This window comes from Lemur catta, chromosome 9 (genome assembly GCF_020740605.2).
Source record: "Lemur catta isolate mLemCat1 chromosome 9, mLemCat1.pri, whole genome shotgun sequence".
Classification (NCBI taxonomy): Eukaryota; Metazoa; Chordata; class Mammalia; order Primates; family Lemuridae; genus Lemur; species Lemur catta.
The window spans coordinates 52,165,168-52,191,660 of NC_059136.1; the positions used below are offsets into that span (position 1 = coordinate 52,165,168).

Genomic DNA, 26,493 nt, shown 5'->3' on the forward strand with positions numbered 1-26,493 from the left:
AAATAGCATTTCTAATCTTCAACTTCCTCACATAAAATGATATATTAACAAATCTACCTCATAAACATTTATGAGGATTAAATGAAGCATGTAAAATATACTTGGCACACAAAATTCAGAGTTTAGCACATAGTAAGTGTTCAATTAATGCTGGTTGGTTTTATCATGACAATGATTATTATAGTTCTACCAAAAAAAGATAGTTAAGATTTTACAGATTATCTATAAAATATGTGCATATAAAGAATTTAAATGAGAGTAAACAGTTCTTTTTCAAAAGTTTGTAATTAAAACAATAATTCAGTAGATAAATGATATTCAAGCATTTACCTGTACCAGAGTTGGAGGGACTTTGGGGAAAATGAATAGTAGCTTTTTAAAAAGGACACTTTTAGCTACTTAACTAAAGACATTAAAAGTATTTAAGAATAGAAAATATTTGCTTGTTATACTGTGACACATACATATATAAAGCCATATGCAATTGCCATTTTCATAGGTTAAAAATAGTCATTCTGAGCTATTAACCCACATATATTTAGGTTTGTATGCATATGGTTTATATAAGAAAACATAATAACCTTGAAAATTTCCATTTATAAGCATAAAGCTTGTATATATTTGTGTAGATATACATATTTGTATATGTATTTATAGACACATTGATAAGTTTCCCTCACCCCTACACCAACCCACAAAATGTTGAAGCTTGGACTGCCTGGAAATCTTTTAATTTTTCCACACCGTTGCAATACAAATTAGTACCTTCTTACACTTCTGAAAGTCTTTTCAAAAAATTAGGATTCTAGAGTTTTCAAAATGGTCATTCTATGAAATGCCCACACACTTGGCTGAAAAGCACAAAATCTAATCAATCGATGATTTGCTTGTTTTCACCTTGTCACATGTGCTGTTTTACTCATCTGTAGGTTCAGTTAACTTCAGCAATCTGTTATGTTAAAGTCACAGATTTAAGGTCAATTCCTAGTGCTATGATCTCCCTAATGGTGATGGTCCAAAGTATCCCACAAAACCCTTGAACAAATAACCTGATCCACATGCATTCTGATGTTTGCTAAATACTGGAAAGATATGAACCATTAGGCACATGTAAGGTTTAAAAAGAATGTTTGAAGAACTGATTTCCTTTACAGCAGCTTATTAGGAAATGGATAGGAGCAAAGGTTTTGATTTTTTTTTTATATTATCTCTAGTAGCAAGGCTAATTGCCTTTTGTGTTCTCTGCTAGGGTTGCTGAGAGTCAGAATTACCAATTCCACATTCCAGGAAGTTTTCTCTTGAAGGTTCATCTGAATTCAAGTGACCCTCTGCCTCAGCTTTCATGGTCCCTCTCTGAAGTCAGTCTGGTGGTGGATGTACCATCTGGATTGAAATTTCTTGGGCAAATGAAGGGAAGAGCAGGATAAAGTCGGCAGCTGCTAGCATCAGGGTGTCAGGTTGCTTGTTGACTGAGGTTGGTTGGTGAAAGACAGACACACACCTGCTTATGTCCCCATTCTTTCTCTTTAGATGATGAAGATTTAGTTGTACAGATAAGACTTAAAGAAAAGAATGAATAATGATTCCTTCCCAGGACTTTCTAGATTTATTTGCTGATACTGGTGTGGGTGAAGTCTTTGAACTGACATACCAGGCTGTTAAAATATAGCTCTGATAAGCTTTTCTACATGTTTTATTATTTCAAGTGTCAGCGCTTCGAGGCATCCGTCCCTGAGTCCACCTGGCAGATGGAGGATAGTCTCCTTGCATGCTCTCAAAGCACTTGATCTATACCTCTAAGATAATAATTGTCTGTGTTCTCTCTATTTGGTGCTGTATTTAAACTGGTAACATTATAGCCCTGCAAGCTGTTGCCAGCCATCTTGTGCCCAGGTAGAGAGCCAAGAATAAGTGGATTAAGAAAAAGATAAAGAAACCAATTCCTGGTCACATTGTTTAAAACCTGATCATATCTTACTTAAAGTTCTACTCAGGATTATTCAGTCACATGATCCAATAAATTATCTTTTTGTTTAAGCCACCTTGAATTGACTTTTCCCTATCATGGAAGATACAAATCATGGAAGATACTAATCATGGTTATAGCTATCATGAACTATCATGGAAGTTCTACTGATATAACAGATCTTTCTCCCATCAGGCTGTGATCACATTAAGGGCAAGTTTGGGTTTTCTTATGTCTGTATCTCTATTGCCTAGGAAAAGTCTTGCAAATAGCAAGTCAGTTATTATTTGTTGAATTAATTAACATAGAATAGAGAGGACAAACTAAGCCGGGAGACCAATGAAAAAGCCTCAGTCTAACTGTCTTGTATTTACACTTTCATTAATTTTTATCTGATAACAACTAGGGGTAGGTAGTAGGACCAGCAAGAGAAAGAGAGAACACAGGGTTTAGAAGGAAAGATGATATAACATTAAAGAAATGAAAGTTGGGGTAGCAGTAGGGACTTCCCAACAGATAAGTAGAAATATGGATCTGGAGGTCAAGAGAAGGAAAAATATACTGTTAAAATGCTTATATATCTTAGAAAGTTGTCAGAAGTTTGAAGGCATGATAGTTTACAAAAAGAACAGATGTATAAGGAATAGAGATCCAAGAATGGGATCTTATGAACATCTACATGGTAGGTGAGGAGAGAAAGAGAAACCAATAAAGCTGAAAGAGAACAGACAATTAGAGAAGTTGAAAAGAGACTAAGAAAAGTCAACACAGAAGGTGAGGGGAAAGATAGGCAAAGACAACTTCTGTAGTGTAGAGGGAGGGAGTGGTGGAGACTTATATCAGGTGGCTTTGATCTCCATAGTAAACCCTAAAGGTCATGTATAAAGAGTGAGAGAAGATAGGAGTGGGATTTAGTCTTGTAAAAAGTGGAGGGATATGCAATACACTCTGTGAGAAATGTGATAGAAAGTCTATTAGAAATGACTTAGTATTTGCAGTCTAGAAATGAGCTTGAGAAAGTGAATAAACACCTGTCCAGGGGCTGAGATTTACCTATGCAAAAGTGAGTGGGTGAAAGGACACTGGGTGAAGAACACCGTGAATGTCATCTGGACCATTATTAAATGCCGGACTCTGAGATCAAGGCTAGGAAAGGGCCCATAGAAATGGCAGGGATCTAGACTCTCAGTTAGAGGAAAGATGAACTCATTAGGGGCTAAAGAATAAGAGAAGAAAATATAGGAGTATGTAGTTAAAGAAGGAATTTTCAAAATAAAGATTGATTGAAAGCATGAATTAATTGCCTTCAAATTGTCCATTATTACAAAAACTTAAACCACTTCGAGGGATAGGGAAAGCTCTCTGTCAGGTCTCTGTATTGCTTCCTCCTCCTCTGTCCAGCTGATGCCTCTTTTGCCCCCTTCCATCAAGTCTTTTGTGTCTGTCTCTTCATATACCACACTTCCCTCCAGGTTCTTTCATCTAATTGAATCCCAAAATCTCCTAAATAATTTATCACTAGTACTGACACCTGCAATATTCAGTAAATTCATTATTGGCATTGTCTTTCTGTATTTTTAAAATATTTCCTATGTATCCAGTTGTAAAATATCTAAGCATGACATTGAACTTCAGAACTCTCCAGTACTTCACAAAGAAAATAGTCTTGCAAAAAGTTATAAGATTAAAACCTCTACAACCACCATGTTGATATATATGTCATATATCATTTCATCTGAAATAATCTTTAAATCTTAACTATTCAGGTAAAGCTTATAATATATAGCAAGATTAGATTACATGTTTCTTTTAGACTTAAACAACAATGGTGTAACCTGATTTAGTCAATGAATGAAATAATCCAATTAGCCAACTTGGCAAAGAGAGGCCAGATCAATATGATTCTAATATAACCAGTCAACTGTCACTACCCTGGATCTGGTCAGTTACAATGTCTGAATTTGAGGGTGAAAGGAAACAGCATCCATTACTCCATAGACTGGCCAGGCTAGCCTTCCACACTCTGCTGTTGTCCCTTCCTTGAGAAGAAATAATAATATGATGTTTCCATTAACAATGGTATCATCATTACCACAACAAAGATAACTCCCATGTCTTAAGTACTTACTATGCTTCATTCACTCTGCTTTGTGTTATCTAATTCACACACCTACCTCAGAAATATTTATAACTACCCAACTTTATAGATTAAAAAAAAAAAAAGAAAAATCCTGAAGATCAATCTACCCCTATAGAGAGGATCTTCTTCAAACCACAGTATATAATAAATATATCAAAGGTAAGCTGTGGATAAAGCTTTTAAATTGATTCAAAATGCTTTAATACTCTAAAATGTGGCCTGAATCAAACTTTTAAGCATAATGTTTACTAACTAATAAGTAATTACTACAAGCAATCCAATCTTTCCAAAAAGAATGAGTTTTTTCCTGAAAAGAATGTATTTCATTTTCAAAAATACCAAATTAAATTTCAAGAAAATGAAATATATATGTTAGATATGTTATCCTAACAACAAAAAAATCCATACATGGTATAACCATATTACTAGTTGTGCCTTTTGATGGTAGACTCCTCAAACCATTTTCCCAGGTATATAATTTGTAGTCATGGTTTGGAAAACATTTATGCAGTTAGTTTCCACAAAAGTAAGATAATACTCAACTTTTTCCTTTTTTTTTTTTTATCTGTTATTGAAAATGTGTGAAATAGCTTCCCTTTTCCCACATACAGCCCCTTTACCCAAATCTTTCTGGACTGGAAAAGAAAAGGGAAGGGGAGGTGGCAGAGAAGTGAGAAGGGAATGTAGTCTCTTTTCATAACTAAAAAGGAAGGGCAGGAAGTGGTGTATACAAGAGAAGAATTTTCTCCTTAGATAAATGACTTTCTTAGTTTCTCACCCAAAAAAGAAAAATGGGTTTACCATTGGGTTCCTGTTGACCACATCTTCCTGTGTTTTTCATTCTCTCAAGGGATCATAAATTTTAGCTAGTATTTATTTACATCCCCCCTTTTTTTTGGCATTCACTTCCATTATTTTCTATTTTTCAACAGATGAAAAGATCCAGTATTTAGAATTTAGGAATCTTGTTTGTTTCATTTTAGAAAAATAGCAGTCCATGTCCATAAAGTTCAAAAATGCAAATACCAGTGAGCTGCATTGATGCTTTTGAAAATACCTTTGTATAATCTATTAATAAGTCCAATATCATTAAACATGGCTTTCAAGTAAGCATTTTTATACGCACTTTAAAATTGCTATTTGCATAAATTTTGTATAGTACTTCCTCACTACTATATGAACCTGTAACCCTCTAATTAGTTTATACAGCAATTGTAATAGTAGTGTTTGGATATAATTATTAATATAACTAGTTAAAATCATTAGTGGAAACATAAGCTATATACAAAACCATGATGTTATTAAATTCTTTAATATTATGTTTGTTATGGCAACATATCAGAGGTAAATAGTTCATTTTCTTGAAACATAATTTAGTATTTCTGACAGTTTGAAACATTTGTATTGAGATAGTAATTCTTTCCACAAAGATTAGACTTCTTATTACCTGTAAGTTAGTAAACATCATGCAAATAAATTTAAGTTACGTTAGCATTTTAAATTTCTAGAGCATTTAAAATCAATTTAAAAGCATTGATTACCTTTGATATTATTATTATGAAAGAACATTTTAACTCAAAGTGATTGAAAGCAAATATTTATTAAGTAACAGGAAGTCTTAAAGGCAAGATTACAAAATATTGTTAATCTTAACGTCAAGAAAAAGGTTAAATGAAACCAATTACTAAAATTATATATAGTAGAAAATACTAAATCATAAATATTTTATAAATGTAGCACATTGTTAGCTAAGAATGATTAGAGTCATTTTGTATTTTTATTTAATTAATAAGAACTTAATAATGGATAAAGCTCAGTGAATAAAATAACGCTCTTCTCAGTAGGGGCTACCTCTAAGTAAATTTCCTCTCTTCACTTGACTTCTAGCCTTTACTTGTCTCCCTGTATAACTTAATTTAAAAGTCTAATTCATTTGCTTTTATATTTGTATATCATCTGCCTGATGGTTTAACTTCAGTTACATTTTCTTTCTAGGTAGTTAAATTGGGTCATAAACTCAACTATCCAAATCTAATTATTTTGAGAGTTGCTTTTTGTTTTTGTTTTTGTTTTATTTTATTTCTTTTGTAAAAATAAGAGCTCTTTAGTCTAAAGCCACAGAAAAACAATACTACCTACTTTTAGTGTTTTAAACTTCCATACTGCATATGTTTGAATTTATTTTCATCTCTTCCTTCTCTATAAAGTGTTTTAGCATTTTTTTAAACTTTTCTATGAAATGTAGGTAAGAATGTGTTAGAAATTTTGCCGGAAATATTGACATAATTGTTAACAGTTGAAGGTATTACATGACCAGGTCATTTGTTCCTTGACTTGATATTTTGAAAAATAAGAATTAAGAAATTATGTAAAATATAAATATTCAGTTAGAAAATGCTCTACAGCTTTTTCCTTCAGTTTTGTAACTTTATAAGTTACCTCAAAATCTAGTATTGTCTTTATGATTGATTTTTCAATAAATGCAATATTGACATTTGTATGGAGGAAATGAAGACATGCTTATCTATGCTTGGAGTCCATTTGGGTACTAATGGTACTGATATTCTTATCACATATTGCAATCTTTTTTTTTTTTTTTTTGCAGTTTTACTAAAGGGAGGAAAAAGAGAGGAAGAGAAATCATTTAGAGACTGTGCAGATGTATATCAAGCTGGTTTTAATAAAAGTGGAATCTACACTATTTATATTAATAATATGCCAGAACCCAAAAAGGTAAAACCCAGAACTGTTTGTTTACAAGATGTAAACCAGATCCTAGTTGAATTGCTGGATAATCAGATTGATTTGTGAGCTTGTTAAACCGGAAATATATATATGCCTGAGCTCTTTTCTCCCAGAGACACTCTGTTTCCCAGGTCCATAAAGGATGAAAACCCTATTGTACAGACATCCCCCAAGCCCTATAAATTTTTATCTCACACAAATTTTTCTATTTATTCTCTGCTATTCCTGGGATGTCCCATTGTTTGTGTTTGCCTCGTACAGATTACATGTTGAGGTCACATCTACCTTGAGCGTATGGGGAAGAGGTAGGAGCTGTCTTCCAAAGTCCCAGGAACCTAGAGGGCATTCACAGTCCAAATACCGTGGCAAGGAAGCAGAGAACATATAGTTATTGCAGAATCACTGCTCCTGTTAGGGTGAGAAAAACATTTCCTATCTTAATTCATGATCTTGAAAGGATTTGCTTTTCATATTTACATAAAAGAGCGGGTTGGAGGATCAGATCCTCAGTGTGTTGAACAGGACCCAAAGTAAACCTTGAAGTAAGCAAACACTATCTTCCTGCTGTCACATGTCTTTTATGTACTTTCTCCCTCCATTTATTCATTAAATCATTCATTCATGCCTTCATCAGTACAGTTAAGTGGATGTCATTCATTTGTCAGTCACTGGCCAGGGACATAAATATGAAACAAACAGTTCCCAGTGTAATGGTGAAGAAAGACAATTATAGAAATAGTTACAAATTACCGTAGAAGTGTAGTGATAAGACTGTCTGTTTGAAACAAGGTATATGGGAAGCTCTGGGGTCAGATAGCCAAAGAGAGTGGAATGAGAGGCAAGAGCCCTGCTCTTCAATATATACAAGTTTTAGCTGGATGCCTATGGCCCCAAGGGGACCACGTGCCCTTCAAGAATGGTCAAGAATGGAACAACTTCCCTCCCCTCATTGTCCCACCTAAATTAACTTTCCCATGTCTCCATTTCCTCTGAGTCCTGTGCAAATGCTCATGGAAGGTCTTCTCTGATTCCCTCAAGCAACTGTACCCACCTTCCTCACTACCAGGGTTCTAAAAGGCAGGGACTGCACCTCTTATCTTTGATTTCCTGGGACATACCATAGTTTCTGGAACATATCAGGTTCCTAATAAATATATGCTGGAATGAATGAATGAATGACCTGCTGATAATATCAGCACTTCTGTGTAGTATATAGTAAGTCTAACTTACCCTTCCTGATTGTTAGTCTCCCCAATAGGCAAAAGAAATGGATCTTGGAGACCATTTTGCTAGATGTCTTATAATTGCCAATATAGGGAGTCTGGACTCTCGTCCAGGTCTGATCAGATTCTACTTCCCTTTCTATCACTGTCCTCTCTGTCTCTCTCCTGATTCCAGTAAGGACTATGGTTTAAGTTAGCTCAATGTTTACTTTTTTCTCCTTTGGTGGGGCAAAATTTTCTTCTCGAAAGAGGCCTTCACTGTTCTCTACAACTGGAGAAAGGGCGGGTGGAGAAAGCACAGGAGGGAGCAGAGGTGGCAGGCACCTAGCAGAAAAGTTTAGTTTCACCTGTTTTTTATTTTGACCTTCTGTGCAAGATTTCATTGAATCAAGTGCTCCATTACTTAAAAAAAATACAAACCTGTGAAGATACAATGGACAGTCTGGGAGTGAGGAGAAGAGGGAGACTTTTGGATTTATTGTAAGAAGGAGACTTTTGGATATCCTAAAATCATACTTAAGCCAAAATTCAATTCACACACACACACACACACACACACACCCGCACACACACACACACACACACACACCCCATACGCACACCATACACATAGCATATAAAGTGTGTGAGAAACTGTACTGAGGGCACGATGTGGGGCTGAAGCTAAAATATCCACTCTGTAATTTACGACAGTACTAAGACCCAAAAGACCTCTAAATTATTATCAGTCCTACTACAGCTTATAACTTGACTGTAAAAGTAAACTAAAACTAATTAACTAAAAACTAATTAACTAATTAACCTTCCTTTTAGACTCCTAATGATTCTATGATATACATGAACGTAAAATAAAATAATTTCCAAAGTTTTCAGATTGGGAATATTCACACTTTTAGAATTTTTCTCACTCACCACCAGTACTTAAGACCTGGCCCTTGTGGAAGGAGACGGGCAGCAGAAATAAAGTTTTGATCAATCCTTGAACTTTGATTCACGTATAACCACAACTCAACTATAGTTCAAAACATTTTCACATGTAAATGGTGCACAGGCTATTTGCAGAACCACTGCTCCTGTTAAGGTGGAGAAAAATATCCTATCTCAATTCCTGATGTTGAATAGATTTGTTCTTCATGTTTACATAAAGCAGAATGTTGGAGAATCCAATCACTAGTTCAGTGGCTGGCTCCTGGGTTGGTTTCATCCGGATGACAAGATGTACGCTTGCACCTCCACAAAATGATGGGTTTTGCGTATTATGCAGATTTGGGATTGTTCTGGAATAAATAAAATCTAAAATATTGAATTCACAAATGTCAAATATCTGCTAGATTAAACTTCTGAGATTTGGGTCTAAGAAAAAATAATAGGCTGAGTAGGTTCGCAGTGGTGTAAGTACATACTGTAAGAAGCAAATTTTGCCCCTATAGAAATGGCCCCATGGCTTTTCAGACATCATCTAGTCAGCACTATCATTAGATTTAGTTTTGATGGAACAGTAGCAGAACGTGGTGAGAAGGGGAGATAACTGAGCTGAAGAGAGGAAGACTTTGGCCTTCTTCTGGACTTAGGTATTCAATCTCTTGTTTTATTCTTTGCTCTTTATGATTATAGATTCTCTCACAAACAGTAAGATTGTTTTATAATGGAGATAGACACTTCAGACTAACATACATGTACTTGTTTGCAGGCAACAAATTTTGTTTTAAATCCCTTATTATAATTACATAGTATGGCATTAATAAGAACAAATATTGCATGGATTTCCTCAAAGTAATTTAGAAGCTGATTAATACACTAGTTCAAATGTATTCAGCATTTACAGTTTGCCAGGTCCTCTTATAAGCACTTTACACACACACACACACACACACACACACACACACACACACATATGCACACACACACATGTACTCATATATATATATGTGCTCACTCATTTACTCTTTTCAATAACCCTATGAGATAAGTTCCCCCATTATCCTTATTTCAGAAAAATAACTTGTCCAGACCAAATTATTAGTAAATATAGAACACTGACTTTGAAACAAAGGAATCTAGCTCTAAACTACACTCTCTTAACCAGAGGGCTAAGCAGGATCATTATTTTATTATGATGATTGAAGTAAGACCACTTGTAATTTTTGAATATGAACCTATTAGCCCATGTGACATGTCAGTGACACAGGCAAGGATTTATTAGAAAATTAGGTAAATTGATTCATGTTCTCGTTATAACCCATCTCATTCCCACTATCTCAGTTTCTTCTATTTTGATATGTCATTGGTATTCTCCCAATCCTATAAAGAGTGTTAAGAAAATTCATACTTAGGGCTTTCACCTTCCAAGTAGACTGCATTATAGATATACAGTTTGATGCTATCCTTGGATGTGCTTGGCAAAAGCTTTTCTCATTGTAATGCTTCCAGAAGTTCTGGCGAGGGTAAGAAACTCAAGGCAACCTATATAAAAATAGAACAAAATGATCAGATATGTATAGTATGGACCAGTCAATGAAATAGGGCTCTTTAAGACAAGTTGCAAAAACTATTAACAGAGGTTATTCATCTTTTAGTCAGAGAGTTACAAGTATAACAGAATTGTTACACAGTCATTGTTCTGACTGACATTGTTCTATGCCAAACAAGAAATGTCTACAAAAGTTATAAAACTGTTACCTCTTCAAATGTGGAAGCCAAAGGTGGTTTTCTAGGACTATTTAATTTTTCAAGCAGAAAGGAAATTAGAATGAGGTCATTTTTATATTATTTTTTGCTTTTATATTATTAATGGTTTGTGGTTATTTTCCTCTCTGAATTCCCTTCAATGCATAGAAGTAGGAAACAGTATTTTTCCTTTCATGTCATAAGTATCCAAAACCAAATACCCTATATCCAGCTTAGTTTCATCCAAAAGATGAATCATTAAATCATAACTTTGCTTATTATAAAATATTCCAAATTTATTTCTGAATTCATAATTCCCCTAATTCTTGGAAAAGAACTATAACAAATGGGTTGAGCCTTTTTCATTTAAGTTTATGGAAAAATAATTAACATCCACTAGTCTAATCATTCCAACTTGTATAGCACATAAAAGCATAAAAACTGTGTGAATCAAATTTCCCCTTTTTGTTTGGGTTTAAACCTCCGTAATTATGTTAAAAGGTGTTTAATGCCTGAAAGCTTTGACCTTGCCTGGGATAGGAGCCAGTTCAGTCTTTTCTTGGCTAGAGTTAAGCCCAAGTCATATGATCAATAAGTGCAAAAGGCATAATAAATGTAGCGGGGCCTCGTCCACAGAAAGGACACGCCAGATATCGCAGACCACACGATATTGGCAAACGAGCGCTTTACGCCTTTCATGTTTCAAATCTTTCTGAAACCTACCATCTATTTTCTTGAACTTCCTCCATCTCTTAAGTAAATACATTTTCTTCTGACCATAAATAACAGTTTTTTGTTTTGTTTTGTTTTTGCTAGAATGAATCCAACTTCTTAAATATGTATATATAATATAATATATATAGAAAAGTAACATGCTTTTCAAAAACCAGTGATGCCAATATTATTAACTAGAAGTTAGCAATCGTAATCATAAGGAAAATTTATTGAACTTCTACATATGTTGGTTTTCTATATTCCATATTCATAATAAATTATAAAAATTGTATGGAATGTTAACTAATAACTATAACATAATATATTAAATATCACATATACATATAGTTTATAATGCATAATAGAAACACATACTATCTTATCAGTAAAATACATCTAAGAGATGAGAGTGATGATAGTGCATGCCAAACACCATTCTAAAAACTCTGTACACATTGACTCATTTAATCCTCACAAAATATCTAAGAGCTATGTAGAGAGAGCAGAGGTGGGATTTGAATCCAAGCAATGTAGCTTTCAAGTTTATGCCCCTAACCAAGGTGTCATTCAGCCCTATTGTGCAGCTCTATTGTCCACAAATGACAGTTGTTATCATTCCTGCCACTGAGTCTTAAGAATTGTGGAGCATACATCCAATCCCTTAACCTCTTTGTACCTCAGCTTCCAACCCTATAATCTGCCTGCAGAATTTCTATCTCCCCATGGAGCTCTGGATTTTTCTCTCTGCCTTTATCTAAGAAGCCCTCTCAGCACATCTTAACATTTACAAGTCACTGGATGTCTCTGTTTAAAAGGAAAATTGTCTTTTTTAAAAATTTAGGAGTGATTTTATATAAAACTAAGTGCATAGAATTTTAACTACATATGTAACAGTAATAAAAAAAACTTTACAGTATGGTTTCCTCTGTACACTCTATATAAATGTAATTCCTTCCTTGGAGTATGAGAGTGGACTTTATAGCTTTACAAATATAATTTGGCATGCTGGAAGGCAATCAGTGGCCATCATGAAACAAAAATCTGGGCAAAATCATTCTGGATTAACTGGTCACGGTAAAATTTAATTGAGAAACTAGTAACATTAGCTTCTCCTAGCAAAATGTTTCCTTGATATTTTCACTTGCCCTTATTCTGATGTAAATTTTACCAGTAAAGCTCTACTTTGAACCACTTCTCTTGAATCAACACCTATGCCTTCTTTAAACTGTACCATCTGACTTTATTCTCACAGGAATCCTGCATTCTCTCTCACCAAGGTTACTAATGGCTCCTGCATTCAAATTTAAGTGTATGTTTTCTTAATCATTATTTATCTTTAATTCTTTGAAACATTTCATGAAGTTGATCACCTCCCCAACTCAAAATAAATCCCAAGCTTTCCTTGCATTCTATTTATCAAGTTTTCCTATTCTATCTTTCTTTATTACATCTCTATTTATTCAACAAATACTCATTTAATACCTGCTAAAGGCTAGGCAGTGCAGCAAATAAAAAGAAATCCCTGCCTATCAAAAGGTTACTGATGTATTTTATCTCCATTGGCTTTTCACCAAAGCCCATCCTAGGGGGACCCCATTTTCCCACATATACACATCTGAGATAGGAGCTAGTTCAGTCTTTTCTTGCCTGGAGTTAAATAATGCATATGTCTTCATGCTATCAACTACTCCTTTCAAGCAGATTACTTTCAGTAATCTTGATTAGGAAGACATAGAGTTCAAATCCCGAGTCCAGTTCAAATCCTAGATCCAGGACTTATTGGTTAGTATAATCATAGGTTAAGTTACCGAACTACTCAAAACCTCAGTTTTTAAAATCCATAATATGGAAATAATAATCATGCCTACTTCCTACATAGGACTGTTGTGAGATTAAGTTAGAAATTGCATGCCAAGTGTTTAAACTATCTGGCGTTTAACAAGCATATCATTGTTAATGGCTATTCTTGTCTTATTCCCTTATTCTTTTATCTACATTTTTATCCTTGGTCTCCCTGTAGTATATCATCTCTACCTGCTCAATAAACTCCCCCTTTTTGGTTGTCTGTGCTACCTCAAACACTAGGTATCCAAAACCATAACCATTTCCTTCTCTCACATTAATCCTCTTTCTTAAATTTCTCATTTACATCATTGTCTCTTTAATTTTTCAGGTCATTGAGTTGAAACTTATGAACTCCATCTCCTTAATCCTATGGGAGCAGTCACTATTAAAACTTTGAGCACATGATCCATATTTTATTTATCATAATGTTTCCAGTTGTAAAATAGAATTGATGCCCAAGAATGCTTGTAAAGTGAAAAAATAAGTGAATGAATGAATTAGAATTAAAGCAGATGAAGGACTAGCTAGAGATTATATTGAGGACAAAGAGCAGGTGCAGTAGAGTTAAAGGATTAGTAGCAGGGGGATGCTGGGACAGGGAGGGACATTTCAAATGTCTAATCTTGGAGATGAGTAATTCCTAGGGATTGTGAAGACATACTAGGTAGGTGACTGTTGTCAACTTAGAGGGAGAGCCCTTGGGAGAGCAGTTATCCTATTTCATATGCCCACAAATAGACATGTATATCTCAGTCTCTTCAATTCTGAGGAAGTACATGGACAATTTGTCCATTGAGTGACAGTTCTTGCCATTGCTTTCATATCCTTTAGCCATTTATGCTCCAAATGCAATGCCTTAGGAAAAACACTTGAGGTTTTTCCTTTAATCAGAGCTTAGCTCTGTGCCCACACAGCCTGCATGCTGCTGTTGTATCCTATCCACACCTTTAGCCAGCCTTCAACATGCTTTAGTATTCAATTGCTGAGGGATTGGCATTCTCATAGCCCCAGACCTTGAATAATCAAGCTGCCACATTCATGCTACATCAATTACAGTTATTGCTCTCCAAAGATAATCCCGTTACAGATATGTTTCTCTTCTTGGGTGGACTCTGGGGAAAATGAGTCAATCTCTAAATAAATACTATTGTATTTAGAATAATTAAAATAAGCATAAGCCTTTAAAAGGTTTGGATAACTTTTCCACATGGGAAAGAAATACTTGTCACACTCAGAAGGGATACAGTATATCATGTTCTCCTGTTATTGTTCATGACTAAAATTCAAGCAAATAATGTATTCTCCATATGCTAAGTAACAAGTTTTGCCTGTAATGTAATATTGAGCCACCAAAAATAACTATTGTAGTATGTAAGTGTATAAGAGTTAATCTGCAATGAAATATGTAATAGTAAAATGCATATGATTTTTTAACAATCATTTTTTTGAAAACTTTGTTCTTATCATTAACATATTGCTATTTCAATCAATTGCAGATTTAAAAATTCTGAGTTTTAGCTATAAAAAGATCTACAGTTTTGAAATTTTTGGTAGAATTTTTAAAACTTTGAACATACACAGTGCCTATTTCCATTTAAGACAAAGATTTTTTTTAAATGTTTTATAGTCTGAGACTAAGACTTAATTTTTAGCTAAGTGATTAAAATTTTTATAAGTAATTCATGTACCATTGGTAAAATTTAATCAGAAACAACTCAAAATATGAATCATAGGAGGAAATAGCCAATACTATGTCTAAATTAACATTTTTAAATGTAGTAATTTTTATTTTTTTAATCTATAGTCCTCTCTACCTTATTTCTATTTTGAAACATATTTGACTTTATTTTCTCTTTGTCAGGTATTTTGCAATATGGATCTTAATGGGGGAGGTTGGACTGTAATACAGCATCGTGAAGATGGAAGTTTGGATTTCCAAAGAGGCTGGAAAGAATATAAAATGGTAAGATGAAAGAATTTACAGTGGTTTTTGATGTTTTATCATGAGGTATTCACCATACTACATAATCAACCTTTGCATTTTGGGGTGTTTTTGAGTTACTTTTAAAATAAAATGATACATTAGTTGCATTATTTTCATTAGACACAAAATACTCATAAATCATTTTCAGTAAATGGTTTCCATGTGTGCATCAGAAAGAAAAATACATTACTGAAATTATTTGGTGAACTTTAGTCTGGATTCATTCCTAGTTGAATCAGGGTGGGGGAAGCTAGAACTCAGACCTGGGCTGGATAGGTGAGCCAGGCAAGGGAGTTGTGCAGAGCTACAGGTTGCAGAACAGAGTAGCTAATAGCAATGACCTCACTCACATGGCTGGCAGATTGTTGCTGGCTGTCGACTGGAAGCTCCTCTGTGTGACCTACCCATGTGGCTAGGCTGGGCTTCTCCCAGTATGGTGACCCAGGGTTGTCAGATTTCTTATGTTGCAGTTGGCATCCCCAAAGCACAAAAGCAGTAACTTTCAAGCCTTTTAAAGTTTTATTAGACCCAAAAATGACACAGTGTTACTTTCACTGAATTCTATTGGTTATAGTTGATCACAGGCCCAGTCCAGATTCAAAGCAAGAGGAGTACACAGAAGTATGAACTGTGGGGCATGGTTCATTGGGGTCTCCAAAATAACAGCAGATATCGTCATCATCATCATCATCATCATCATCATCCCCAACATTTTCAAGGCTTAATATGTGTCAGCCCTATACATAAATTCTTATCTAATTTTTATATCAACCCTATTAGCTAATTCTATCCACATTTTAAGAGGAAACTGAAATTAGAGAGAGAAACTTTTCCAAGATAATATAGTAGATGGTTGAAATAATCCATAATCCAGTAGGCACATAGTCAATGTCTCCAATATTAACCTTAAAATCTGCTGACAGAATGTTGGGCACATTAATGGAGCAGGATCTTTATTTATGGATTAATTCTCATTCTTTTACATCTAAAACTTCTAGATAATTCTTGTGTTGACTTTTTAACAAATTTCTTTCTCAGAAGGTAAAGAAAAAGGTGATAGAAATGCTGTACTAGCTTCTGTCTGGATATTCTTGTAGACAATGTGTAAACACTGGTTGGTTGACATCAGAATTTACCCATTAATAGGTTCATAGTTGGTCAAACGGCAGCAAACAAAAGTTCTAATAAATGGATGGGAGGTCTCTAGTGATGTCACTGTGTCTACTACCACAGATATTCGGTTGAGCACTCTGAAAGCATGTTAAAAATTTTGGAGTTACACAAAGTTGGAATCCAATGTCTTTAATAAACTGTAAACTTAAGACAGAAAGGTAGGCTGAAGCAACAAGAAAGAATTCCACAGAGAGAATTGTAAAATCTTTCACCTAGATCAAAAATATTAAAAAAATAACTGTGAGAATATAAGATAAAGGTGACAAATTGGCTTAAGAACCTAGTATTTGAAAGATAGAGAGATTTATTTGGCCATAAGTTAATTTTGTGCTATTGGCTACTAAAAAACAAATATTAAAGTACTCAGTCTACATTCATAGCAATTTTGGGGTAACAAAAACTGCAGAACTCACTGGTGTCTGCTATGGTCTGGTTACATCAAGAATATACTTTCAATTCTGGAGGTTTTCAAACAAGTGAATTTATCCTAGAGGTTACAGGCAGGATGGGAGGAATCTAGAAACTATGTCTGGAGCAAGTGAATACCTGGAGAAAACAAGAATTAGTCATCAGCATGTCTGATAGCTTTGTTGGTTAGCTAGACGGAGGTGTGTGGTCCTGGAGCCTGCTACTCCAAGTGTGGTCCAGGCAGCACCAGTATTAGCATCATCTAGGAACTTATTAGAAACACAGAATCTCAAGCTCCACCTCCTATCTCCTGAATTAGAAACTTCATTTTAACACTGCTTTGGAGGGAAGTGCAATAATGAATAGAGGAACATTCCAGAGAGGCAAAATCTGTGTATGTCTAAGCAAAGCTCTCTAATGGTTAATTCTAACATGAAATGGACTTCCTATTAAGTGGCAAACCCTTCTTCAGGGGAAACACCCACCCCAGTAGAAGGGAGATCATCATCTTTCAGGATTGTTATGGAGAATTGGAATGTTAGGTTAGATTCTAAGGTCTCTATCTGCCAATGTGATTCTAAAAACATATTGGGGAAAAAGATTATCTAAGTTCTAAAAGAGGACTTTGAATTATGTTTATATTAACAATTTGAGTCTTCACTCTGCCATTTACAAGTGGAGTGATTTTTGGCAAATCACTTAACCAATCCGTTGGCTTTCTCACTTGTTAAAATAGAACAATAATAATACCTCACCTGCCTTGCAGGGATGTGGTGAGGATTAGAAATAATACAAATAAAGCACTTTGGCACACTGAATTTTCAATGAGCAGTAGTTATTATTATTATCCAAGATTAAAACTTCAAAGACTGCAAAAATTTTACTTATCTCTGCCAAAAGTATTATTTTTCAGAGCACCTTAATTCATGATTATTTTTACCACTAAAATGAGATGTGAAGAAGACATCTGAGAATCAGACTATAGATATAGATTTAGCCAAATCTGAAATACATTATTATTGAAACTAATGATAACAGAAAAATAAATGTTAAGTTGTCATCGTGGTAACTTTCCAAAATGGTGAATTACTAGCTGTAAACATCTGCTGCTTTGGCAAGTTAGACATGTTATTAATAAATGAGAGATACTGACTTGTTAAGTATGGAATTGATTCATGTCTCATATTTACCAAATATATCATTTCTGAGCAATTTTTTCATTATTAGAATAAGACTGAAATTATTCTTTAATCATAGTTTTTTATGGTGTTTACTCTTCTTTTTTAAATAAGGAAGACTGCTATGATTTATTCAAACTTGAAAAATTGATCAGCTGGGTGTCAATTGTGCATGATCAGAAAATGAGATAAGCTCCAAAATTCTGAAATATTCTGGCAAGAATGAAACCAAAGATTTTTTTTTTTTTGGATTGGAAAAATTCATCATATGTTACAAATTGGTTAACATTGACCAAAATACATGATAGAAAATGTTTCAGTTGTTTTCTCCAGAGCTTTTCTTTCACCTAAAGACAAAATAACGTGACTCCACCAGGAATGGATATAGACTTCTGCCAATTCTTGTCAATCACACTTACTTCTATCCCCTGCATCTGAAGAACTGGCCACTCACTTCTTCAGCTTGGGGTGCACATCCTTTGGGAAAGCAAGAACTTGGCATGCACCACTTCATCCTCAATCCTCAGCAGTCTACTGTCATATACACCAGGATGCTATACATCTTCCTTGGGCATTGCGTGTAGAAATAAAGTTTTATCTCTCCTTCCTTTCTGCCTTTCTTCTCTTCTTCCTTTCCCTGGTTGATATCTATGGGCTACCTCTTGCTTCATCAGATTTCCAGAAAAATGTATGAAAATTATCAATGTATGAACTTACAAATATATATTATATATTATCATTATTAATTTTAAACCTCTCTCAATATGGAAGATTTGCAATTCATTTGATTCTTAACATTGGCTTTAAGCTCACAAAAGTCTTTTACTTAAGCTTTGTTTTCACTTAACCTTCCTTATTAGGAAATTCAACAAAATCTAGTTTATGGATTTGTAAAGATGTTTGCTGAGAGAAGCTAGTCTGGAGTGGGCTTTTTAATGAGGCACTTAGGAAACTATATTAACTCCTTCAAGCCAAAAGGATACCATTTAGTGGCCCCAGCAATAACACTTATCAGCAGTACTTTTGCATATAAAGTCCAATGAAGCTAAGAGTTGCAAATAGTACTCTAAATGGCCTAACTTTATACTGTAGTAGGCAATGACTTAATGCCCTGGAGACAAACTTGCTTTGTTTTGCAAAGAATTATCCCCATAAACAGCTTCTTATTGACATGAAATTTCAATCTAAGCACTATATTTTCTGGGAGTTCCTTGTTTTTGGAGAGAAATTAAGAGCACATTTTCAACTGCATTTTAACATCTTCACATTAAAAAGAGAAAATGCATAAGAAATTTAAAATTTTGAAATAAAAAATTATTTTGCTCTTTCTTGGGCCGTCTCAGTAGTTAGAGGAGATGTACGATTTAGCTGTGTATTAAAGCACCTTTGGAAACCCACAGTTCAGTCTTATCTGTTTTCTTTAATAATTTGTATGAAAAAAGATGAAACCCATAAAAAATACATGGACTGTGTCTGGTTTCAATTTTGCTTCATCTATAAAAAGCCAACAGTTCCTGTGAGCATTATCAGACAAAACAAATAGAGTATCAAAGACAATTATTTTATTAACTTGGAAAGGAACAAAACAAAATTGAGCATTTCTGCAGGTTTTGGCAAACACTAATGAATGTTGGTCTTTTCTCTGCATGCATTTTTTGAGCAAGACATACCTTTTAAGGCCAGTTTTAAGTCAAAATTCATTTAGATTAAATTTCACTGTCTTTTTTATCCTTTTATTAAAGAACTAGAGAAGAAATAAAATTCATTAACAATGTATCTGAATTATGGTATCAAAATTTTTCGTATAATTGTGATTGGCATCACTAAACATAGTTTTTTCATGAAAATATATGGTCTAGCATCCTTGGATTTTTTCATGAAAAAGAAGAAATTTTATTTTTATTACTGTTAATTATTCATTGCTGCTTTTTCACTATCAGCACAGAATTTCGTATAAGCTTTTATTTTTATTTTTAGGGATGTTACAGGCTACTTGGGGTAAAATAAAGATTGGTGGTAAACTGTTATATGCAGAAAGTATAAACATATTTTGGGGGTAACATTGTCTGTATTTGTATTTTAGACATGGATATGAATATTTTAAGGACAGTCTCATATACATAATCAAATCTGTCATCCCCATATGGAGCTCAGGAGGAAGATGGGGTCTTAAGCCTACCTTTTCGCTCGGTACCACTCAGATTTTAATAATTCGATTTGATGATTATAATTCTTTTGAATTTTCACTTGGAATAGCCATTTCACATCACACATAGTTGGTTTTCCACTTTTGTTTCATAGAAAACCGTGGAATCTTTTAAATATACAGATCTTTAAGCCCCCTCCAGACATGCTGAATCAGAATCTCCATGGAGGAACTAAGTCATGTATGTTTTTTAAAAGCTCCACAATTGTTTCTTATATGCACTCCTGGTTGAAAGCAATTGTGACAACTATTAATTTATTATCATGGTATAAGAACTTCAAAATTACCCCTTTTGTCAATCCTAAAACTTGTGAAATGTGAAAAGAGAAGTAAAAGAAATAAGACCAAGGGAGAGTTGAAAAAGCCAACTGATCTTTAGCATTAGGAAGCAAAGGTAAGAATAAGGAAGTCGTGTATACTTTCATTTCTACCACAGTTTAGGCCCAATTGCAATCAGTTGGTTCTAATTTCTTATTTAATAATTGATTTCTTATATGAAAATGACAGTACTCATTTGTATAAACCAACACTCAACTTACAATAATACATTAGTCCCTAGGATCTGAGAGCCTTTTAAATAATTATTCCACTATCCCTTTATTAATTTTCAGGCTAAAACAAGACCCTGGATTATTTTTGTTTCTTTTCTCATACACACTGGAAAGGAACCTGCTTACCACAAATAGTTCACAGTCTCATGGAAGAGAAGCAACTGAACAGAAAATTGCTATGTATTGTGATATATCTTTTAACTATAACAGTAACTAGATTTTAAGTGGTTTTCATGTATCAGCATTCAATTAAGTGCTTTAGGTATATTACCTCATTTCATTCTCACAACATGATATATGGAAATGATGTTTTTAATCCCTGTTTTTCAGACAAGGAAACTGAGGCTCAGAAGTAAAGTAGAAGGCCCCACAGCAAATATGTGGCAGATCAAGGCTTCAGTTTGGAGCAGAGATAAGGGGTAGAGGTTACTTAATCCAAGCCAAGCCTTTGTTCCTATGCATCAGATCTGTGGTCATGCCTGATAAATTATTCAATAGACAGTTTACTAATGTGGGAACCCATTTCCCCTTCTTTCACGTATTTTTCATCTTTATGATGAAAAATTTGTTTCTGCCTCGCTGCACTTGACTGTTAGAAGGTTTCCTCCCTTTGCTGTCTCTCTAACAGTCGTTTTGATTCATTGTAGTCAAACATTTTGCTCCCACAATGGAGCATGTTTGGACAGTTTTGGGGGAAGTTTCTTGAAGTAGACTTTGGGTTTCTAATGGCCATTTTCACTGCTTTCTTTCTAGTTGCTTATTCCTGAAAGAAGAAAAAGCAAAACTGTTTAGGAAGGGATATTTATCTCCGCTCAGGGGGATGTACAGGCCTGCATGTCAAGACAGACAGGGATGGAGGTTCTTGCAGGAATGAGGCTCATGCTTGTCCATTTCCGAGGCTCACCCAATATCACTGCACTTTTGCCTGGGGAAGCTGGATAGTTTTATACACACATTGCTTTCAACAGCATGGAAATATGTGACCCAAAACTTAACACTTCATCATTCCCAGCCTCTTTATTCACATTTAGTATAATTGTTGAATCCCTTTTCAATGACTGCACAGAAAAGGGAATCGTCAAGTGGCTATAGGCAAGATTTTGACATGTCTGAGCTGAAAAGAAATGCAAGGAAAATCCCAGTTGTCTTCTTTTTCTTCCCAGGGGCTGCTGCAATTGAAAAAGTGCTAATTCTTTGACTTCCAGCCCCCTGTAACTTTCTGTTTTGCTTGTGCATTGGAGAAGGTTAGCTTTGCTCTTCTCCTTGGTATTTCACACCAGCTGCCGTAAAAATGTGTAAAATTCTTAACACATCCGAAATTGCTCTAGTATTTCCTGCCACTGTGGAACTTTTACAAGCATCTTAGCAATAGAGAAACAAGGAGCTAATTGAGTACTAACTTCAGTGGGTCCTATATTTTTGCTCTGAACTACAGGTAGATGGTATATTCAGAGGAGTATATACCCATTGCTTTCTTGACCCAGTTAAGCAAAAAACTAAGTTAAATTGGGGAATAACTTTAAAAGTGTACATACATATATTAATACATTTTATTTTAACTTTAAATCTAAAAAATATACATTGATTTATGCATCTTTTAACATAGAGCCAAAACCTGGAATTCTAGGTCACTGTTCTTTCATAAAACTTGCCCATGATAGAATGCATGCAATCTCTAGTTTCAGTTTCTTTTGAGTTAAAAATTTAAGTGAAAAATTCATTAAAATTTTATTATTTTTCCCAGTCTTTTAGAGTTTAAACAACATCTAATTCAAAAATATTTTTTAGTGATTTGAAATTAGGTCTTATAAAACAAATAAACATTCTCTTTCTCACTAATATTTAACATATTTACATAAAATATTATAAATATTATTACAATAATGAAACTGGCATAAATGGGTTTGGTCAAAATACCACTGGCCTTTGGTAAGTGATTCAGTTGGCAGAAGCAGTGGTGCACAAGTGATTGTGATCCAATTAGACACTTTAAGAAAATTTCCCTGAGACACAGCCATAATGTCTACAAGATTGTGTTTTAAGGTTACTTCTCTAAATATAATTGCAAAGTGCTGTAATATTTTGTTCCCCTTCCTTCCTCCCTCTATACCAACTTCCTCCATTCTCTCCTTTCTTCCTTTTTCTTTGAACTTAAATGAACACTTACAGACTTCCCAGTATATACCAGTTCTCTACTAATTTTTAATTCATAAATACAACACAGCTTCTATCATCAGGAGGTCACAATATGGCCAGTAAGGCAAACATGTAGATCAAGAATTACATTGAACTTCAAGTCTTACCAAGAAGTACTTTCTGAGGCAATTGTGAATACCCAAAATTTAGAATGCCAGCCATTTTGTAGGCTTCTGTATTTTCCTGTTGCTAACATCTCCAACATTAAGGGTTGTCTTTTGGCGGGGGGGGCAGTTTTTTTCTCCCCACAAAGAAACTATTTTGTCAATTTAACAAACTTGACTTCCCCAAAGAGAACAATAGAGCCATGTTGACTGCAGATACAGAGCAGTCGGCCAGGTTGACTCAAGAGCTCTTGCGAGTCGGCCGTCTGCCTCACTGTCCCAGTCCATGCCAGTGAAGCAGTATAAGCAGTTCTAGTCATGGATTGACAGGTTTGCTTATCAGTATTTAAAAATGAAGCTCCAAAATTCATGGGTCTAGTAATCTATAAATTTATTATAGGAGCATAATTAGACTCCTGAGTAATGACAAAAGCAATAATAATAATATTCTTAAATAAGTTATCTAATACTACCCTGATAATATTCATTGAAAAATGTTTAAATTATGCTCAAGATATTCCATCAAGTAGTATTTTAGAAACATTTTCAAAAGCAAACTTTGAATTGAGAAGTGTTTTTTGGTTATACCTATTAACCAGACTCGTCTAATCCAAAATGTCTTATCCAGACAGATTTGAATAACAGAGGTTTTACTGTAATAAGAACTAGAAGCCTCAATGGAAAGCAACATAGCAAAAAAGTATCATAATAAGTCAGTAATTAGAAAAAAGTGTATGAAAATGTGAAAGAAATATCTTTACTTTTAAATAGTTTTTTATTATTATTTAGAAAATGATGCTCAACATGAAAAGAGTCTTTTACTAAAGTATCAACTGCATCTCTGTCTTCATTCCCAGGGTTTTGGAAATCCCTCTGGTGAATATTGGCTGGGGAATGAGTTTATTTTTGCCATAACCAGTCAGAGGCAGTACACACTAAGAATCGAGTTAATGGACTGGGAAGGAAACCGAGCCTACTCACAATATGACAGATTCCACATAGGAAATGAAAAGCAAAACTACAGGTAAGTCATGCTTCGGTGTAGTGCTCGACTACCCTTGACCTAGCCACTTAATAGATCTCGTGGAAAAGTGTGAAGAAAGAAATAATGAAAGTCATCCTTCAAAATCAGAATCGGGTCGTTTGCCTAGGCCTGTGACAAAGAGATACAAAAGAGCCTGTAAAGACTTCTTCATAGCTTTAAATTTTAGTTTTCATAGACTGAGTGTCTTTGATGTTGGCACAAATTTTAGAGAATGGTGAATTAAATCAAGCATAAAGTTAATTGTTGTTATGTTGTTATTGTTATGAAGGTGCAGTGAATTCATACATATAAAGCTGATGATAGAAATGACTTCAACTCAGTGGCTTAAAATCAATAATCTCTCCCTTTTACAAAAAGTTTTCCTAGTTCTACTTCCTTTATTTACCTTTCTTAAATTATTATTTTTCCAAATTATCTTGAAGATGGCAAGAATAAACTTTTATATTTTTGCATAAGTTATATAAAAGAGAATATGAGGCATAATTTAGAAGGTTCTTTGGTAATTAATCTAAAGAGCAAAAATAAATTCAAGTAGTGACATCAATATAAATAATACATCATTGCAGACATGAAAATAGACAAACTATACACTTGTAAATGTTTCTGATTATTTTTTTGATGAACAGCTTCTACACTAAAAAAAAAAAAATACAACTAAAAATATGGCAAGGAAGTAATGTGATGTGGTAAGTTCATTCCACAGACACTTAATATGTTACTTCTGTGTTCCAGGAATTCTACTAGGCACTGGTGATTTAGCGGTTAGTGATGAAGTATCTAGTCTTACAGACCTCACAGTCAAGTTTGGTTACTAACTAGGGCACTAAAACACTGGCTGGCATTTCTTAAGAACACAGAAGATAGTTTGGTTACTTTTATATCACTAATCATTAATGCAGTACTTGATACACAGCATGTTCTTCACTGCCTATGCCAGCTTTGTAATTAGTAAATTAGAGTTGCAATGACTTTTAACAATATTGTGACTACTCTACTTCTGTCTTGGAAATACGATTATGTGCATTAAAGGGTTGGCACATTGCTTCCAGTAAATTGCAATGATAGCAACCAAAGCCTTGTGTTTTTTTATTTTTCAACCTGTGCGGTTATCTCCTCATAGTCTGCCTGTTTCTGATGCTTATTTCTTTTCAAGATATACCATTCTTTAGGGGGTTGAATCTGCATCTTTTCATGGCACAACTCATTTTATTTTAATGGATTACATATGGGATTGGTTCCTTGGAGACACAATAATCGTTTTCTTAACAAATAGTAATGATGTCACCACAACTGAAGATGAGAAATAGATCTAAAGAGTTGATACTCTCATGGGGGGTGGGGGGAGCAGGAGTGTACTTAATGACAGCTCAAGAAACCAAAGAAGAGACATTTATAAAATGCAATGGGGTGTAAGAAGAAATGTTTCCAAGGAGGTCAATATTTTGAGAGTTTTATAACAAGAAAAACCACTGTTAAACATCACGGGTACTCTTATGTAAATGTTTTGACCTGAAACTTGAAACTATATGAAACTTGGCTAATGTCAGACAGCCTGACAATAGGACTAGCAAATAATTAGTCTAGTCTTTTTCTAGGCTCCTGAAGAATTTGCTTTGGTTCTCCTCCAAAATGTCTCTCCATTCTCCATAGGTGGCTGTGTGTGTGTGTGTGTGTGTGTGTGTATGCATGTTTGTGAGGCTTGGGCTAGTGTTAGGGGACAGAGTGTTTTGGTAGGTTTAGGGGGACTGTTGTCATCTGCAGTAGACTTCAGGGTGTGTGGTATGAATGTTATTCTGGCATCTGCATGAGCAAGAAGCCCTTACCTCCTCTTCCAGTGCCCCACTGCCCTCACTGTGCGTCTGTGATGCATCGTTCCTTCATCATCTGTGTGATTCTGTATCCTTGTCCATATGAGGTGGATCTATGATCAAAAAATAAGTCTTCCCAGCTAGCATACACTCTGAAATCCCTATTTTTCTTTTTGAGAGAGAAAGAATTGTGAACCTTAGAATCAAAATTATAAAGCTAGAAGGAACTTAATAATTTAATTCCAAACCTCTGGTTTTAGCGGAAAGAAAGCTGAGGTTCAGAAATATACAATGATTTGCCCAAAGAAGGAGAAAGACGTAAATATGGGATGTTTGACGCATACCTCATTCAGTGCGGTTTCTGTTCTGTCATGCTGCTGTAATAAAGTTGGTTCTGGCCCTTTCTCCTGCTGGGACTAACAGAAAGTAGATTTGCAATCATCACCTTCTCATGCAATTAAGTATAAGATTCACATTGGCATCAAATGGGAAATTAGAACTCATTAAAACATAATGCTTGCTCTAATGAAAGATTAGTTG

General features: G+C 34.5%; 1 protein-coding gene across 2 annotated transcripts in view; it reads left to right on the forward strand.

Annotated features, from left to right (window-relative positions):
- ANGPT1 (angiopoietin 1) overlaps positions 1-26,493 on the forward strand; it is a 233,485-nt gene that overhangs the window by 176,304 nt on the left and 30,688 nt on the right. For both annotated transcript variants that reach the window (XM_045560910.1, XM_045560911.1), the window contains exons 5-7: positions 6,712-6,839; positions 15,162-15,263; positions 23,958-24,124. In XM_045560910.1, the coding sequence (XP_045416866.1) occupies positions 6,712-6,839; positions 15,162-15,263; positions 23,958-24,124 (397 nt within the window). The remainder of the gene's footprint in view (positions 1-6,711; positions 6,840-15,161; positions 15,264-23,957; positions 24,125-26,493) is intronic.